The sequence below is a fragment of the Callithrix jacchus genome, chromosome 4, assembly GCF_049354715.1.
Source record: "Callithrix jacchus isolate 240 chromosome 4, calJac240_pri, whole genome shotgun sequence".
Taxonomy (NCBI): Eukaryota; Metazoa; Chordata; class Mammalia; order Primates; family Cebidae; genus Callithrix; species Callithrix jacchus.
The window spans coordinates 44,067,958-44,086,574 of NC_133505.1; the positions used below are offsets into that span (position 1 = coordinate 44,067,958).

Genomic DNA, 18,617 nt, shown 5'->3' on the forward strand with positions numbered 1-18,617 from the left:
TGTAGTCCCAGCTGCTCAGGAGGCTGAGGCAGGAGAATTGCTTGAACCTGGGATGTGGAGGTTGCAGTGAGCCAAGATAGTGCCATTGCACTCCAGCCTGGGTGACAAAGTGAGACTCTGCCTTGGAAACAAACAAACAAACAAGTAGGATATATAAAATAAAAGAGGCCGGGTGCAATGACTCACGCCTGTAATACCAGCACTTTGGGAGGCTGAGACAGGCAGATCACGAGGTCAGGAGTTTGAGACCAGCCTGGCCAACATGGGGAAACCTCCTTTCTACTAAAAATACAAAACTTAGCTGGGTGTCATGGCACATTCCTGTAATCCCAGCTACTTGGGAGGCAGAGACAGGAGAATTGCTTGAACCCAGGAGGTGGAGGTTGCAGTGAGCCAAGATCATGGACACAGCACTCCAGTCTGGGCAACAGAGTGAGACTCCATCTCAATAAAAAAACAAAAAGCAACCCCCACCCCCACCGCCCAAAATAGCTTCTATACCACAAAGAAAACAACAGAGTGAAAAGACAACCTACTGAATGGGAGAAAAGATTTACCAACGACTCATTTAACAGGGGATTAGTATCACGCATATACAAGGATCTCAAATATCTCTACAGCAAAACAAACAAACAATTTGATTTAAAAAGTGGGCAAATGGGCCAGGCATGGTGGCTCACACCTGTAATCCCAGCACTTTGGGAGGCCAAAGTGGGTGGATCAATACAAAAATAATTTGCCAGGTGTGGTAGCACACAGCTGAAGTCCCAGCTACTCAGGAGGTTAAGGCAGGAGAATCACTTGAACCTAGGAGGTGGAGGTGGAGGTGGAGGTAGAGGTTGCAGTGAGATCATGCGACTGCACTCCAGCCTGGGCAACAGAGTGAGACTCTGTCTCAAGAAAAAATTCCATTGTATGAATGTGCCATGATTTATTTAAACAGTTGGCAAATCTTAAGTTATTTATATTCTTATAAATGATGCTGCAAGGAACTAGATCTTTGTATCTATCTACTTCCTTGGCATGTATGAGAATATTTCTATGGGAAAATTCCTAGAAGTGGAATTATTAGGTCAGAGACTGTGTTAGTTATTGCCAAATTTCCCTCCAAAGAAGTTTCATCAATCTTTTGCTCTTACCAATAATACCTTTCCCACCCCTTGACTGACCCACTGTGTCACAAAACTTTAGCAATCTTTTAGGAAGAAAAATGGCATATCTTTCTGACATGATCTGGGTTTACATTTCTCTTATCCCAACTTAGGTCAGAAGTCATGAGATCAGACAGAGTAAGACTTTGTCTCCAAAAAAGGGCAAATGACCCAATGACCTAAACAGACGTTTCTCGAAAGAAGACATACAAATCGCCAGGAATTTTATGAAGAAAATGCTCAGCATCACTAATCATCAGGGGACTGCACATTTTGATGACAGGCTGCCTTTTATCAAAAAGACAAAAAATAAATACTGGTAAGGATGTGGAGGAAAAGGAACCTGTATACACTATTGGTGGGAATGTAAACTAGTACAGCCACTACGGAGAACAGTATGGAGCTATGTGAACCCCAAATATTGGAGACAGTTCTCAGTTAATGTAGAAAGTTTGCTTTGCCAAGGTTGGAGGACAGAGCCTCAGGAGGTCCTGACCACATGTGCCAAAGGAAGTCAGAGCACAGCTTGGTTTTATACATTTTAGGGAGAGGAGACATTAATCACCATATGTAAGATGAACATTGCTTCTGTCTGGAAAGGCAAGAGAGACAACTTGAAGCGGGGTGGGGGGTAGCTTCCAGGTCATAGGTAGACAAGGGGCAAATGATTGCATCCTTTTGATTTTCTGACTAGCCTCTCCAAAGGAGGCAATCAGATATGCCTGTATCTCAGTGAGCAGAGACACTGACTTTGAATAGAAGGAGAGGCAGGTTTGCCCTAAGCAGTTCCCAGCTTGACTCTTCCATTAGCTTAGTGACTTTGGGGCCCCAAATTTATTTTAACTTCACATGTACCACAAAAGGCTACAAATAGAACTACCATTTGATCTAGCAGTTCCACTACTGAGCATTTATCCAAAGGAAAGGAAAACAGGCCAGGCACGGTGGCTCACACCTGTAATACCCGCACTTCGGGAGGCCAAGGAAGGTGGATCATGAGATCGGGAGTTCAAGACCAGCCTGGCCAAGATGGTGAAACCCCATGTCTACTAAAAATAAAATTTAAAAAAAGCCAGGCGTGGTGGTGGGTGACTGTAATCCCAGCTACTCATGAGGCTGAGGCAGGAGAATTGCTTGAACCTGGGAGGTGAAGGTTGTAGTGAGCTGAGGTCATGCCACTGCACTCCAGCCTGGGTGACAGAGCAGCTAGATTCTGTCTCAAAAATTAAAAAATAAATAAATAAAAATGAAAAAGGAAAGGAAAACGGTGTGGAAGAAATATCTTCCCTCTCATGTTTATTGCAGTACTATTCACAATAGCCAAGATAGTGAATAGACGTGAATGTCCAACAGCAGATGAATGGGTAAAGAAAATGTGATATAGGGCCAGGCACAGTGGTTCATACCTGTAATCCCAGCTCTTTGGGAGGTAGAGGCAGGAAGATCTCTTGAAGCTAAGAGTTTCAGACCGGGCGAGGCATGGTGGCTCATGCCTGTAAACCCAGTGATACAGCTCCGGTAACTGGAGAAACACCAGGGTTCTTTGTCTCTTGCTGATTAGATAAACGACACGGACACATGTGGAGTGGTTTTAAGGAACAGAAAGTCTAATAGGCAAGAAAGAAGAAAACCACCTTCCCATAGTGTACAAACCCCGTGTGCCACAGAAAAGCAGTCCTTTATACTGGGAGGCTGGAGGAGGCGGTGTCTGATTTGCATAGGGCCCAGGGAATTGGTTTGGCCGAGGAGGGCGGGTCAACTGAGTTCAGGAGTTTGAGACCAGCCTGGCCAACATGGTGAAATCCGTCTCTATTAAAAATACAAAACTTAGCTGGGCTGGTGGTGCATGCCTGTAATCCCAGCTACTGCGGAGGTGACACAGGAGAATCTTCTGAACCTGGGAGGCAGAGGTTGCAGTGACCCAAAATTACACACTGCACTTCAGCCTGGGCGACAAAGTCAGACTCCATTTCAAAAAAAGAAAAAAAAAATCTTTAGGACCAGCCTGTGCAATACGACCCAACTGTACACATATATATATCGTGTGGCGGGCTGCTGTCAGGCACTTTTCCCCATAGTGGCTGCTGTAGCATGGTTGTTCAGCTTTCCTTTCCTCTCCTGGTGTTCCTCCCTGCACTGCAGGGCAGGAAAGCTCAATACCTGAGTAGTAGACCCAGGTGTGATTGCTGATAACATGCATTGACTAAGGCCTAATATCCATGGAGGTAAGGAAGGGCAGTGGCATTTATGGGAGGCATACTTTTTTTTTTTTAAGAGACCGGGTCTCACTATGTTGCCCAGGCTGGAGGGCAGTGGGTATTCACAGGCACGATCCCACTACTGATCAGCATGGGAGTTTTGACCTGCTCCATTTCCGACCTGGGCTGGTTCACCCCTCCTTAGGCAACCTGGTGGTCCCCACTCCTAGGAGGTCACTATATTGATGCCGAACTTAGTGCAGACACCTGATCGGCATAACACACTCCAGCCCAGAACTCCTGGGCTCAAGCGATCCTCCCACCTCAGCTACCCAAGTAGCTGGGACTATAGGCACGCACCACCGCGCTTGGCATTTTTTTTTTTTTTTTTGCTAAGGAAGACTCAGGTAATACTTTTTTTTCCTTTGGAGATGGAGTTTCGCTCTTGTTGCCCAGACTGGACTGTAACAGCACAATCTTGGCTCACTACAACTTTTGCCTCCTGGATTCAAATGATTTTCCTGCCTCAGCCTCCCGAGTAGCTGGGATTACAGGTGTGTGCCACCATGCCCGGCTAATTTTATATTTTTAGTAGAGACGGGGTTTCTCCATGTTGGTCAGGCTGGTCTCGAACTCCCGATGTCAGGTGATCTGCCCGCCTGGGCTCTCCAAGTACTGGGATTACAGGAGTGAACTGCTCCTGCCCCCCCCCACCTTTTTTTTAAGAGACAGAGTGTTGCCCAGTGCAGTGGTGTGATCACAGCTCATGTAACCCCAAACTCCTAGGTTTAAGTGACCCTCCCACCTCAGCTTCCTGAGTAGCTGGGACTATAAGGTGCACACCACCACACCCAGCTAATTTTTTTTTTATTATTAAATAGAGACAAGGGTATCACTATGTTGCCCAGGCTGGTCTCAAACAACCGTCCTGTCTTGGCCTCCCAAAGTGCTAGGATTACAGGTGTGAGCCACCATACGGTCCTCCAGGCAATAATTTTGCTGGAGTGCAGTGGTGCAATCGTAGTTCACTACAGCCTCAATCTCCAACCCCAAACAATCCTCCCACCTCAACCTCCCAAGTAGCTAGGACTATAGGTGCACCACCACACAGGGCTAATTTAAAAATTTTCTTTTTGTAGAGATGAGGCTTTGCTATGTTGCCCAGGCTGGTCTTGAACTCCTGAGCTCAATTGATAGTCCCACCTTGGCCTCCCAAAGTGCTAGGATTAAAGGTGTGAGCCACTGCACCTGGCAGGCAATAATCTTTCACGGCAGCTTCCTGAATCTGATATCACAGCTAAGGTGTGTGCTCCTAGGACCACTACTGCAGTGACAACTACCTGCCTCCTCACCTGCCTGATGGTGGCAGGGGTAGTAGCTCCCCTACAGGGTTGTTTTGTTTTGATTTTTAAGTCATTCCTGGAATTCCTTTCTACTTAAAATAAGTACGGTGGTGGCTGGGTGCGGTGGCTCACGCCTGTAATCCCAGCACTTTGGGAGACCGAGGCGGGTGGATAACGAGGTCAAGAGATCGAGACCATCCTGGTCAACATGGTGAAACCCCTACTAAAGGTCTCTGTATTTTTAGGTCTCTACTAAAAATACAAAACATTAGCTGGGCGTGGTGGCGCGTGCCTGTAATCCCAGCTACTCAGGAGGCTGAGGCAGGAGAATTGCCTGAACCCAGGAGGCAGAGGTTACGGTGAGCCGAGATCGCGCCATTGCACTCCAGCCTGGGTAACAAGAGGGAAACTCCATCTCAAAAAAAAAAAAAAGTACGGTGGTGTCTGTTATCTGCAACTAATCTCAGATGATAAGGTACCTGACCTAGGATAGGTATCCCTAAACGTTTGTTGAATACATGAATGAATGATGATGAATGTACAGGCAAATGGAGACCAGCAAGATGTCTGCAGTGAGTTGGACAGACGAACCTAGCGCACTCAATAGAGTGGTATCGACAGATGGTAAGTGGGCAATGAAACCAATTTGGTGCATCCTAACTGCATTTTTTTCATTATTTATTTATTTTTTTATTATTACTGTTTTTAGATGGAGTCCTGCTCTGTCACCCAGACTGGAGTGCAGTGGTGTGATCTCGGCTCAGTGCAACCTCCGCCTCTCCAGTTCAAGTGATTCTCCTGCCTCAGCCTCCCAAGTAGCTGGGATTACAGGCGCTCACAACCATGCTTGGCTAATTCTTGTATTTTTAGTAGAGACAGGGTTTCACCGTGTTGGCCAGGCTGGTCTCGAACTCCTGACCTTGTGATCCGCCCATGACAGCCTCCCAAAATGCTAGGATTATAGGCGTGAGCCACCCCACCCAGCCCTAACCAGTATTTTTAAAAGATGAAATAGAAAATTATTAAAAATCTCAGAGAAGATGGCATATGGTGAACGTAAGTATTGTTTTGTGAAACCTTACTTCCATACACGCATCTACACATTGTATATATGCACAAGCACACACGTTTGCAGTGGTGATAATCAAACCAGTATAACAGACACCAACTAATTGGAGCTGCTAGTTGTCCAAATACCTGTGTAAAATGTACCTTTACCATGGGTTGTAGTAAAAAAGAAAAAAAAGCAATTGAAATCTATCGGTCTATAGAATTCAGCTTAGGCTTCCTGGGGGTCGGTGGGGGGCGGAACAAGTTTCTAAGACCCTTCCTTCAGTGTTGCCCTTGGCTAAAGGATACTGTTGATGGTTCCTTCCTGCCCCAGGGAGCTGTTCCTGAATCCAGATGGTAAGTCTTAAGCAGAGCAAACCTCCGTGTATGGCAACTTGGGATGTTATGGGCACCTGTAATTCTGCCTACTCAGCATCCATGTCCCATTCCTCAGGAGGCAGCAACCCCTCCATCTCCCTGCCTTTGGGGAGCTGCCCTGTTCAGGCTCCATGAGGTTCTGCCAAGAAAAGTCCCTGGTCCCCCTGACCTTCTGGGGATTTCTAGATGGGTGCTGAAGGGAGGTGCATAGAGCTGTGTACAGCTCCCTGCTGCTCCCCGCTGTGCACAGACAGCAGTCCCCCTCCCTGAGAGAAAATGAGGCTGCCTGAAGGCTGAAGCTGAAGAGAGAGACACCTGTCAGTGGCTCCTCTTTGGAGCCCTGAGGCCAGCCTCACATAGGAACTGACCCAGTACTGCTTCTTTGGGTTTTTATTTTTTAAATTACATAATTTGGCTTGGGTTTTTACTTGCAGCTACAAGAGTTGAGATTCCCTCGTGGCTCCTTGAGGTGGGCAAGGGGCCCTCACTGCCTAGGCGACTGGGTACGAATGTGGTTTAGACTCACCTAGTGGGAGAAGGAAGGGACGAGGGTCATCTGGTGCCAGTGAGTCTACACACGCACCCCATGCACAGGCAATGTGGGCAGGATGGCAGTGTAGGGCATCCCCCTGCTATGTGCCTTCTGGAGAGCTCTCTGCTGCATGAGCCTTTCGCCTAAACACAAAGGTTGTAGGGAGCCCTCCTTGGCCCCTCTAAGGAAGGTGCCTGTCATAGGCTAAGCTGCTTGGAGAAGTTCAGTCCCCTCCCATGGGTGAAGGCAATGGGGCAGCAAACCTGGCCGCCAGCCACCACTGCCCACTCTGTCCTTCAGGCCAAAGCCCTAGGGCCTAGGGACCAGCCCGGTCCAGGAGGAGGACACAGGTCAGCTCCCTCCCCCGTTTCCAGACCTATCTTTCTCCCAAGCTGAACTGATAGACCCTCAGCAGGGTCAGCCTGTCCCGGGAAGACATAAAATGAGAACTGTGTGTTCTGAGCCCTGCCCCTGCTTCAGAGTATGTGTGTGGGTGGGGTGGCTAGAAGCTGGGAAAGAGCTGATCTCCCTCAGGGCACGAACGCTGGGGCTCTCCTTCTAAAGACCCTCCCTTCCTCACAGACAGAACCGGACAACCCCACCCTCACCCTGCACCCTGACTGAACGTCTCAGGTCCCCCTGCTCTGACTCCAGCACTGCCACCACCAGCCCAGCTTTTGACCGAGGAGTCACCTCAACTGTGGTTACTCTCACAGTTCCTCAAGTTCCCTGGAGCACTGACTGCCCCGTCTCCATCCTGCATCCTCCACAAGCCCACACTGTCTCCCTGTGGTTCTACCCACAGCTACTCACTCTCACCTCCAAACCTTGCCCCTCTGTCCCCTGCTTGGAAACCCCTAGTCTCTGCTTGCCAAAGTCCAGTCCCCCTTCAAGGCTTAGCAAAACAGCACGGTCCCCTCCTGCCCGGGGTCCAGGACACACAAGCTTGAGGCCTCCCTCCACCTCTTCACCTCCAAACCCTTCCCACTCCGGTCCTCTTCTAAGGCTTTGTTGATCTCTCTTCGAATTTCAGACTCTTAGGGCACCCACTGGTCCCTCACTCTCCCCAGATGCCTTTGAGAGCTCCTTCAGGAAGGACTTGAGCAGTTTTCACCAGAGCAGTTCTCCCTGGATTTCAAAGTGACAAGACATCCAAAAAATCTTGGGAACTGACAGAATTTGTGCACATATATTTAATATATTGGCCAAAAGCTGGGCTCGGTGGCTCAAGTCTGTAATCCCGGCACTTTGGGAGGCTGAGGCAGGCAGATCACCTAAGGTCAGGAGTTCAAGACCAGCCTGGCCAATATGGTGAAACCCTGTCTCTACTAAAAATACAAAAATTAGCCAGGTGTGGTGGTGGGTACCTGTAATCCCAGCTACTTGGGAGGCTGAGGCAGAAGAATTGCTTGAACTTGGAAGGCACAGGTTGCAGTGGGCCAAGATCGCACCACTGCACTCCAGCCTAAGTGACAGAGAGCAAGACTCAATCTAAATATATATATATATATATGCCAAAAAAGAACATAAACAATGAAACAAAACTACTGAGGCCAGGTATGGTGGCTCATGCCTGTAATCCAAGCACCTTGGAGGCCAAGGTGGGTGGATCACCTGAGGTTGGGAGTTCAAGACCAGCCAACATGGTGAAACCCCGTCTTAAAAGAAAAGAAAGAAAGAAACAAAACTGCTTACTGTATCATGGCTATTACTGCTTTTTAAAGATATATTTTAAATATTATTTGTTTATTATTTTTTACCTCCAAATATCATCACAATTTTATTTAATTATTATTACTTTTTTGAGACCGAGTCTCTCTGTCACTCAGGTTGGAGTGCGGTTGCGTGATCACGGCTTACTGCAGCCTCAACTTCCCAGGCTCAAGAGATCCTCTCACTTCAGCCTCCCATGTATTTGGGACCACAGGCACATGCCACCATGCTCAGCTAACGTTTTTAATTTTTGTAGAGGCAGAGGTCTCACTTTGTTGCCAGGCTGGTCTTGAACCCTTGATGGCCATTATTTCATAAGAGCACATTTTAACACCAAAGAAGTAGAAAAGGCATAATTTCAGAATAAAGAATCACTCTTTAAATTAAATACATTTCCAGCCTAGGCAACATGTCTACTAAATTAGTAGACACTACCTCTATTAGAAATACAAAAATTAGCTGGGTGTGCTGCACGTGCCTGTAGTCCCAGCTACCTGGAGTGGGGCTGAGGCAGGAGACTCACTTAAACCCAGGAAGCGAAGGCTGCAGTGAGCCGAGATCACGCCACTGCACTGCAACCTGGGTGATGCCTCAAAACAAAATTTAAAAATAGTAATAATAAATTGAATACGTTTACCTTTAACAAAACACTACTACGTTATCCTTATTGTTTTCATTTTGCTGCAGACCAGTGAGAATATTGTTATGGAAACTACCACTTGGGCCACCAGAAAGAGGCAGGAGAAGAGAAGTAAGACATTAGAGACTGTCAGAGGAGGGGAAGGTGAAGGGGCAGGAAATTGGGGTAAGAAGTTCACCAAAGGTTCTCCCTGTCCTGAACTGACCCCCTTCTGCTCACTGAAGTCTGAGGTGGCCAGTTTTAGGCCCTGGGCAGAGCTGTGGCCATGCTGACAGGTCAGTGATTCCCGGCCTTGGAGGCCCTGGTGATCTGATTCCTACTCCCTGCAATACAGAGGTACCTGGACATGTGCTTGTGACCACTGCTGGCAGGCCATGGTACAGGAGAAAGAGCACAGCACTTGGAGTCAGGAGCCCAGGGCTAGGCCTGGCTCTGCTACTTACCAGCTGAGTCACTGGGAGAAGTCCCTGCCCTCTCTGGGCCTCAGTTTCCTCAACAGAAAATAAAGGTTCTGAACCAGTCGTTTTTGAGGAAACTGGAAGATCTCCAGCTTAAGAAAAAGAAAACAAAGCATGCACGTAAGATTTTATACAGAATTCCAGGACCTTCAGTGGGTTTCCCAGGGGCTACCAACCCTGACACACAGCTGCTGGCCCCTTGACCTCAAATTTACCACTTTCCTAAGCAGTCAACAATACTTCTCAAGTGTCTAATACTCATGTGTCTTTGGGCAAAAGAAGCTAGTGAAGCAGTACAAGGAAGTATCCGTCCTAGGCCTCCTCTCCAGTTCACAAATGGTCTGCGTGGATGGGTCGCTAGTCAACCAAGATAACAGAACACACATATGAAGAGAGCTCAGACTGAGACTGCTGGAGGAGGGAACACAGTAATGATGGGAAACCCCTTACTAGGGGCAAAACTCTCTGGCTGCCAATAGCAGTGTAGAACAGTGGTAAGAACTTGGACCCAGGAGCTAGAATGCCCTGCATTTATATCTGACTCTGCCATTTAATCTCTTACTTGGGCAAGTTACTTTACCTTGAGCCTTCAAGTTCCTAGTCTGTAAAATAGAGATAAGGGTTACAGGCTGGGTGCAGTGGCTCATGCCTCTAATCCCAGCACTTTGAGAGGCTGAGGCGGGCAAAGGACCTGAGGTTGGGAGTTCGAGACCAACCTGACTAACATGGAGAAACCCTGTCTCTACTAAAAATACAAAATTAGCTGGGCATGGTGGCGCGGGCATGGTGGCGCATGCATGGAATCCCAGCTATTTGGGAGGCTGAGGCAGGAGAATTGCTTGAACCCAGGAGGTGGAGGTTGTGGTGATCCAAGATCCTGCCATTGCACTCCAGCCTGGGTAACAAGAGCAGGACTCCGTCTCAAAATAAATAAATAAGGCCGGGCGCGGTGGCTCAAGCCTGTAATCCCAGCACTTTGGGAGGCTGAGGCAGGTGGATCATGAGGTCAAGAGATCGAGACCATCCTGGTCAACAAGGTGAAACCCCGTGTCTACTAAAAATACAAATAATTATCTGGGCATAGTGGCACGTGCCTGTAATCCCAACTATTCAGGAGGCTGAGGCAGGAGAATTGCCTGAACCCAGGAGGCAGAGGTTGTGGTGAGCTGAGATCGCGCCACTGCACTCCAGCCTGGGTAACAAGAGTGAAACTCCGTCTCAAAATAAATTAAATAAATAAATAATTTTAAAAAGAGTTACAGAGCAGAGGCCTGGCGTGGTGGTTTACCCCTGTAATCCCAGCACTTTGGGAGGCTGAGGTGGGAGGTCAGGAGTTTGAGACCAGTCTGGCCAATATGATGTGAAGCCCCATCTCCACTAAAAATTAGCTGGGCGTGGTGCCACACACCTGTAGTCCCAGTTAACTTGGGAGGCTGAAGCAGAAGAATCACTTGAACCTGAGAGGTTGAGGTTGCAGTAGCCGAGATCGAGACACTGCGCTACAGCCTGGGTGACAGAGCGAGACTCCTTTTCAAAAAAAAAAAAGAGTTACGAGTTACACAGCAGAAATGATGGTAGATGCTAAACAGTCCAAGCCTCCCATGCAGAAGGTTGGAAGGTTGGGGACATGTGACTAGTTCCAACAGGTGGTTTGAAGGCAGGTCTTCTATGGTGACTTTGGAGGCTAGTCTTTTTTTTTTTTTTGAGATGGAATCTTGCTCTTGTTGCCCAGGCTGGAGTACAATGGCACAATCTCAGCTCACTGCAACCTCTGCCTCCTGGGTTCAAGGGATTCTCCTGCCTTAGTGTCCCGAGTAGCTGGGATTATAGGCATGTGCCAGGACACCAGGCTAATTTTTTTTTGTATTTTTAGTAGAGAAGGGGTTTCTCAACTTTGGTCAGGCTGGTCTTGAACTCCCAACCTCAGGTGATCCGCCCCCGCCTCAGCCTCCCAAAGTGCTGGTATTACAGGCATGAGCCACTACTCCTGGCCTAGTCTTTTATTTTTTTTTTGAAACAGGGTCTCACTCTGTTGCCCATGCTGGAGTGCAGTGGCACAATCATAACTCATTGCAGCCTCAACTTCCAGTGCTCAAAAGATCCTCCTGCCTCAGCTTCCGGGATAGCCAGGACTACAGGCATGTGCCACCGTGACTAGCTAATTTTTTTTTTTTGTAGTGATGAGGTCTCACTATGTTGCCAAGGCTGGTCTTGAACTCCTGAGCTCAAGAGATCCTCTTACCTTGGCCTCCCAAAGTGCTGTGATTACATGCATGAGCCACCATGCCCAGCCAGAGGCCAGTCTTATAGATGGCATGGCTACAGGATGGAAAAGGGGGCTCTTGCCCCAAATCAGACTTTACATAAAGCATGATTGTGCCAAGCCACTAAATTCCAGTTCTGTTGTGACAGCCAGTGTTAATTACTCTGTGACAGCTAGTGTTAATACAGCGAGGGCTCACTGAAATAACGGATACAAGGCCCTCTCAGTGCGGTGAGGGCTGTTATTCTCGGAGAAAATACCTAAATTCCCCACCAAGACAGGATTCTTCAGTTCATTTTTTTTTTTTTTTTTTTGAGACAGAGAGTCTCTCTGTGTCGCCCAGGCTGGAGTGCAGTGGCATGATCTCGGCCCACTGCAACCCCTGCCTCCTGGATTCAAGCAATTCTCTGCTTCAGCCTCCTGAGTAGCTGAGATTACAGGCACCCACCACCATGCCCTACTATTTTTTTTTGTATTTTTAGTAGAGACGAGGTTTCACCATCTTGGCCAGGTTGGTCTTGAACTCCTGACCTCATGACCCACCGGCCTTGGCTTCCCAAGGTGCTAGGGTTACAGGTATGAGCCACCGTGCCCAGCCCTCAGTTCATTTCTTAAGCAAAACTTCAAAAGCAGAAGCAGGCTGGACATGGCGGCTCAGGCCTGTAACCCCACCACTTTGGGAGGTCTACGCAGGAGGATCTCTTAAGACTGTGAGTTCAAGATCAGCCTGGACAACATAGGAAGAACCTGTCTGTATAAAAAAATATTAACAATACAATTTATTTATTTATTTATTTATTTTGAGACAGAGTTTCGCTCTTGTTACCAGGCTGGAGTGCAATGGCGCGATCTCGGCTCACCGCAACCTCCGCCTCCTGGGTTCAGGCAATTCTCCTGCCTCAGCCTCCCAAGTCACTGGGATTACAGGCATGCGCCACCATACCCAGCTAATTTTTGTATTTTTAGTAGAGACAGGGTTTCACCTTGTTGACCAGGATGGTCTCGATCTGTTGACCTCGTGATCCACCCACCTCGGCCTCCTGAAGTGCTGGGATTACAGGCTTGAGCCACCGCGCCCGGCCTCAATACAAAAATTTTTTAAAAACAGAAATTTAAAAAAGCGAAAGCAGAAAGGTAGGGTGAGGTGGAAGCTTCATCCACAGGGAAGTGCTGAGGAAGGCCCCGGTTCCACAATTGTTGCTCTGTGCAGCTCTCTCTTTACCCTCCTCCCTATTCTGTTTTCTTCTCTTCCCACCCCTCCATTTCGCCCCCACATCTTGACTTTCACACAATTCAGACGAATCTTTAGGCAATTAATAGAATGTTTAAAACTGCTAGAGATTGAAGACTTAGAGCCGGCCCTGGTGGCTCATGTCTGTAATCCCAGCACCTTGGGAGCCCGAGGCAGGTGGATCACGAAGTCAGAAGTTCAAGACCAGCCTGGCCAAGATGATGAAACCCCATCTCTACCAAAAATACAAAAATTAGCCAAGCACCGTGGTAGGTGCCTGTAATCCCAGGTACTTGGGAAGTTGAGGCAGGAGAATTGCTTGAACCAGGGCGGCAGAGGTTGCAGTGAGCCAAGATCGCGCCACTGCACTCCAGCCTGGGCATAGAGTGAGACTCCGTCTCAAAAAAAAAGACTTAAAGATCATCTTGTCTCACCTCCTGGTTCTTACAGAAGCGAGTGTGAGCAGCACCAGAGAGTGAGGCTGGATTATCCCTAAGGTAAGGGGAGACCAGGGGCTGCAAGGGCAGACAGAGAATCAACATCAGGAAGGAAGCTCTTTTTGTTTCAGCGTATCGGTTTTGTGCCGTTTATAAAAATAAAGTTTTGGGGCCAGGCGCGGTGGCTCACACCTGTAATCCCAGCACTTCGGGAGGCTGAAGCAGGACGATCATTTGAGGCCAGGAGTTCGAGACCAGCCTGAGCAATATAGGGAGAGTCCCCCCGCACCCGCCACCGTCTCTACAAAAATTTTTAAAATTACCCGGGTGTGGTGGGGCCCAGTTGTAGCCCCAGATACTCGTTAAGCTGAGGCAGGAGGACCGCGCCACTGCACCTCAGCCTGGGCGACAGAGCGAGACTCTGTCTGGAAAATAAATAAACACAATAAAAATAGGGTTTTATCTTACATTTTCAAGCTTCTACTTGGAAGCAACACGTCTGGAAGCCCCCTAGGGCCCCTACCGTCTAGAATCCCGCCTGTGCGAGCCTGAGCGCCGTTTCCCCTCCTCCTTCCCTTCCTCCGGCGCGCAGCGCCGCGTCCGGCCCGACGACCACAGCGTCCTCGCCCTCCACGCCCTCCTCCGCGGGGGTGGCCTGGGGCGCCGGGTCACGTGGCCGGGGAGAGGGTTTATCCCGCAGCCCCCCGAGCCCCGCCGCTGCTCTGCCGCGCAGGCCCATGGCCGCAGCCCTGGCGCTGGTGGCGGGGATCCTGGCGGGGATCCTGGCGGGGGTCCTGGCGGAGGCGGGGCTGCCGCGCTGGAGCGCGCTTCCGCACTTTAAAAAGGTGAGCTGGGAGCGCACCCAGCCCGCCGCGACAGCAGTGAGGGTGGCCCCGCAGCCCGGGCAGCCTCGGAGGGAGAGGTGGGTCCGGAACCACCCAGAGCTGGGGGGCATCCGCCCAGGCGGGCAGCTTGGGGCATCCTCGGACTGACTTTAAAAGCCTCTTCACTTTCCCTGGAGGCCGCGGAGCGGAGAGAAGTTGGCCTATGACCGGCACCCTCGCTCCCCCCCACCTCCCCCGTCCGTGCCCCTTTCCGATGACCTCTGTCCTGGGCTCGCCTCCCTCCCCGAGGTGCCCCCAGCCAAACCCTCCCTGCCAGCTCTGGTTTCTCCCCCTCTTCCCGGCCTCCCCTCACTGCCCAGTGATTCTTCCAGGCACGAGGGCTCTCCCCTCTTCTCTTTCTCTCCCTCCCTGTCGAGCACACAGCCCCCTCATTCTCATCTCCCAAACCCCACACAGCAAAGTGGGATTTAAGAGTACACACACCCTGTGGGACTCATGGAGGTGAAGGGGGTCCAGGAAAGGAGAGGTGGAGGGAAAAGTGCTAATCCCTCTCTCCTCTCCTCTGCTTCCCTGGGTCCTCCGAGGGAGGGGTGCGGCCGGTGCGGTGGGGGGTCTGGAAGGGACCAGGGGCGACAACCTCATGACTTCGCCTGGACCCCTGGGTTCTTTGACAATGAGGGGAACCCTCCCCTCCTCTCCCACACAACTCAGGGATTGTCCCAGCCTGGCAGACATCCTGTCTGTCCCCACAGAGTATCACAGACAGATGCTTCCACCACTCTGAGTGCTTCAGTGGCTGCTGCCTCCTGGACTTGGATTCGGGTGGAGCCTTCTGTGCCCCCAGGGCCAGAAGAACCATGATCTGCTTGCCCCAGGTGAGGCTCTGGGGTGGGGCAGCCTCTTTTGGCAAATAGAGAAGTGGGCAGAAGGGGTTAAAAAAACACCTGGCCCCACCTGTTTTTTCACCTCTGTCTGGAGTGCCCTTCCCCTTCTCCACTTGGCAAACTCCTACTCATTGTGCAAAACAACTCCAGCCACCTCCTCTAAGAAGCCTTCCCTCCTTGGAGCTCTTGTATCCTGGGCTCAGACCCTCAGCAAAGCATGTATCTCCCTAACGTTTTTTTCTCTGCCTCTCCCAGTGGTTGGAACTCTTCAAGGGCAGGGATTGCATCATATTCATCTACGAAGCATGTACCCCCAGCTTAGTGTCTGCACATAGTAGGTGCTCAATAAATGCTTGGTTTTGTTTGTTTTGAGATGGAGTCTTGCTCTGTCACCCAGGCTAGAGTGCAATGGCACGATCTTGGTTCACTGCAACCTCTGCCTCCCTGGTTCAAGCAATTCTTGTGCTTCAGCCTCCCAAGTAGCTGGGATTACAGGCATGCACCACTATGCCCAGCCAATTTTCATATTTTTGGTAGATATGGGCTTTTGCCATGTTGGCCAAGCTGGTCTCAAACTCCTGACCTCAGGTGATTCACCTGCCTCAGCCTCCAAAGGTGCTGGGATCACAGGCATGAGCCACAGCACCCGGCCAATTAATTAATGCTTGTTGAATGAATATCTCTTCTTTCACATCACTGAGGCAGGGTAAGTGGGAAATGACCTTCTCCTTACTAGTCCCCATCTCCCTGCCACAGGGACATGATTTTTTGAGACAGAGTTTCATTCTTGTTGCCCAGGCTGGAGCGCAATGGCGCCATCTCGGCTCATGGTAACCTCCACCTCTTGGGTTCAAGCGATTTTCCTGCCTCAGCCTCCAGAGTAGCTGAGATGAGAGGCATGCACCACCATGCCCAGCTAATTTCTTTTTTTAAATTAGAGACGGGGTTTCTCCATGTTATTCAGGCTGGTCTTGAACTCCCAACCTCAGGTGATCTGCTTGACTTGGCCTCCCAAAGTGCTGGGATTACAGGCGTCAGCCATGGCACCCGGCCGACATGATTTCTTGAGAGGAGCATGGCACTGCAGTGGCAGGACCACAGCTTTGGAGTTGGTCCTGAGTTTAAATCCTGACTTCCAGCACCCTATCTTTGCAACCTCAGGCAGGCCATCATGGCTCTCTGAGCCTTAGTTTCCTCATCTACAAGGAGTGGTTAAGTACCTACCTCACCAGGCTGTTGGGAAGACTACGTGGTCCTGGCACGGACAGTGTGCCATCCAGCATGGTTGTCACTTGCTGCTAGGAATGCAGGGAGCAGAATGCTCAGGACCCCCTGTTCCTGCTCTCCTGGCCCTGGGCACAAACCTTTCTGGGGTGGATGGGCCTAGCCATGGGCCCAGCCTCCGTGTCCCTGTATGGGGAGTTGCCAAGGCCCTAAGGAAGCAGCAGGGCCCCTGCCGTGGCCTACAGCTGAAGTGGCTAAAGGGTTTTTGTTGTTTTCAGATGGAGTTTTGCTCTTATTGCCCAGGCTGGAGTGCAGTGGCGTGATCTTGCCGCACTGCAACCTCCCCCTTCCAGATTCAAGCAATTCCTCTGCCTCAGCCTGTGGAGTAACTGTAATTACAGGCATGCGCCACCATGCCCAGCTAATTTTTTATTCTTAGTAGAGACGGGGTTTTACCATGTTGGCCAGGCTGGTCTTGAAATCCTGACCTCAGGTGATACACCTGCCTCAGTCTCTCAAAGTGCTGGGATTACAGGCGTGAGCCACCACACCCGGCCTAGAGAGTCTTGTTATTATGGCCATTTGTTCTGCTTTATCTCATTTAGTCCTCATAACAACCCTATGAGGTAGGTATTTGTTATTGTCCACATTTGACAGATGAGGAAACTGAGCTGGAGAGGTTCATTAACTTACTGAAGGTCACCGCAGTTATCAGCTGTAGAAACAGCACAGGCCTGTCTTACTCCAGCCCTGGTACTCTTGGTTCTGGTTTCTGAGAAGTTGAAGTCCCCATCCTTCCTGCATCCTGGTGACTCCCAATTCTCATACCCACTCCCTGCAGACCAAGGGAGCCGTCAACATCATCTGCCCTTGCCGAGTGGGCTTGACGTGCATATCTGAGGACTTGATGTGTTCCCGCCGGTGCCATATCATTTAGAGGAAGATGCAGGCTGGTCACTGCTCCTTTGGGGCCAGAGGCCCTGGGCACCACCAACTTGCTCCAAATCCAGCTCCTGAGACATTAAAGTCATTTCCTGGCCCTGGCCTCTGTCTGTACTTTCTGGGTGAGGGGACCTGGTGGGGATTGTACCAGTCTAGGGGGCAGGCAAAAGGAGAGACTGGAGGCATGAACGAGCTTCTCATTGGGTTTGGCCCTGTCCGGAGCTCAGGGTAGAAATGGAATGGAATGGAATGGCACAGGAGGAAGGGAATGGCGCAGGGAGGGTGTAGGGGAGCAGGGGCTGGAGGGCTGGAGGGCAGTGTGGAAGAGGCCGGATTGAGGAATGTGCCTGGAGTGTTTATGCTGGGGTGTCTGCGGAGGGGTGTGTGTAGGGAGAGACTAAGTGGAGGTATCTGAATGTTCTGCCGGGCAGGTGGAGGGGAGCAAAAGGGTAGAGGTCATTAGAGAGCTGGTGAGAATGTGTGCAGTAGAAATGCGAAAAGGCCTGTGGTGGGAAGGGGACCTGTGCATCCATGCCTCCGCTCTCAGGCACCGTCAGTTCCACTGCATGGACAAAGAAACTGAGGCCCAGAGAAGCCACGTGACTTGCCGTAGGTCACATAATGATCATTGGGGTAGCAGTGAGGACTCTTCTGCTGCAAATATCTGAAAACCCAACCAAACTGGTCTAGGTGAGGAGGGGATTTATTGGTGATCAGAAACGGAAGCCTGGAGGTCAGGCAGCCCTCTGGTAGGGCCAGAGCCAGCAGCTCTCAGGCTGAATTCCTTCCCGTTGGTCACGAAAGTTCCAGGTGTCATCTAATAATAACAGGTAGGATTTACTGAGCACTTCTTATGTTCCAGAAACTGTGCAAAGTGCTTTCTTTTTTATTTAATTTAATAATTTGAGGCAGGATGTCACTCTGTCATCCAGGCTGGAGTACAGTGGCTCAATCGCAGAGTACTACAGCCTCAAGCCCCTGGGCTCAAGGGATCCTCCACATCAACCTCCCAAGTAACTGGGACTACAGGTGTGTGCCACCATGCCCAGGTAATTTATTTCCTTTTTGTTTTTTGAGACAGAGTTTCACTCTTGTTGCCCAGGCTGGAGTGCAATGGCTCGATCTCAGTTCACCACAATGTCTGCCTCCTGGGTTCAAGTTATTCTCATGCCTCAGACTCCTGAGTAGCTGGGATCACAGGCAAACACCACCATGCCCAGCTAATTTTTGTATTATTAGCAGAGATGGGGATTCTCCATGTTGGTCAGGCTGGCCTCAAACTTCTGACCTCAGGTGATCTGCCCACCTTGGCCTCCCAAAGTGCTGGG

The 18,617-nt window shown here is 50.0% G+C and overlaps 1 protein-coding gene across 2 annotated transcripts; it reads left to right on the forward strand.

The window, feature by feature from the left end:
- The first annotated feature begins 14,113 nt into the window (after positions 1-14,113).
- CLPSL2 (colipase like 2) lies at positions 14,114-17,384 on the forward strand. 2 transcript variants are annotated; one of them, XM_078370657.1, is made up of 3 exons: positions 14,114-14,316; positions 14,992-15,114; positions 17,189-17,384. In XM_078370657.1, exons 1-2 carry the CDS (start codon positions 14,132-14,134, stop codon positions 15,098-15,100), a joined length of 294 nt encoding a protein of 97 aa, XP_078226783.1. In that variant the 5' UTR covers positions 14,114-14,131; the 3' UTR covers positions 15,101-15,114; positions 17,189-17,384. The 2 variants fall into 2 exon arrangements, with proteins under 2 accessions (XP_078226783.1, XP_008992570.3); XM_008994322.5 differs by having other exon boundaries at positions 14,114-14,239; positions 17,189-17,379.
- The last annotated feature ends 1,233 nt before the right edge of the window (positions 17,385-18,617 follow it).

What these genes read in the sequence shown, in the direction of transcription:
- CLPSL2 (XM_008994322.5), top strand. Translation starts at nt 14,132, where the DNA reads ATGGCCGCAGCCCTGGCGCTGGTGGCGGGGATCCTGGCGGGGATCCTG. An exon ending in CGCTTCCGCACTTTAAAAAG is followed by an intron (nt 14,240 to 14,991) that starts GTGAGCTGGGAG and finishes CTGTCCCCACAG; the next exon opens with AGTATCACAGACAGATGCTT. An exon ending in CCATGATCTGCTTGCCCCAG is followed by an intron (nt 15,115 to 17,188) that starts GTGAGGCTCTGG and finishes CACTCCCTGCAG; the next exon opens with ACCAAGGGAGCCGTCAACAT.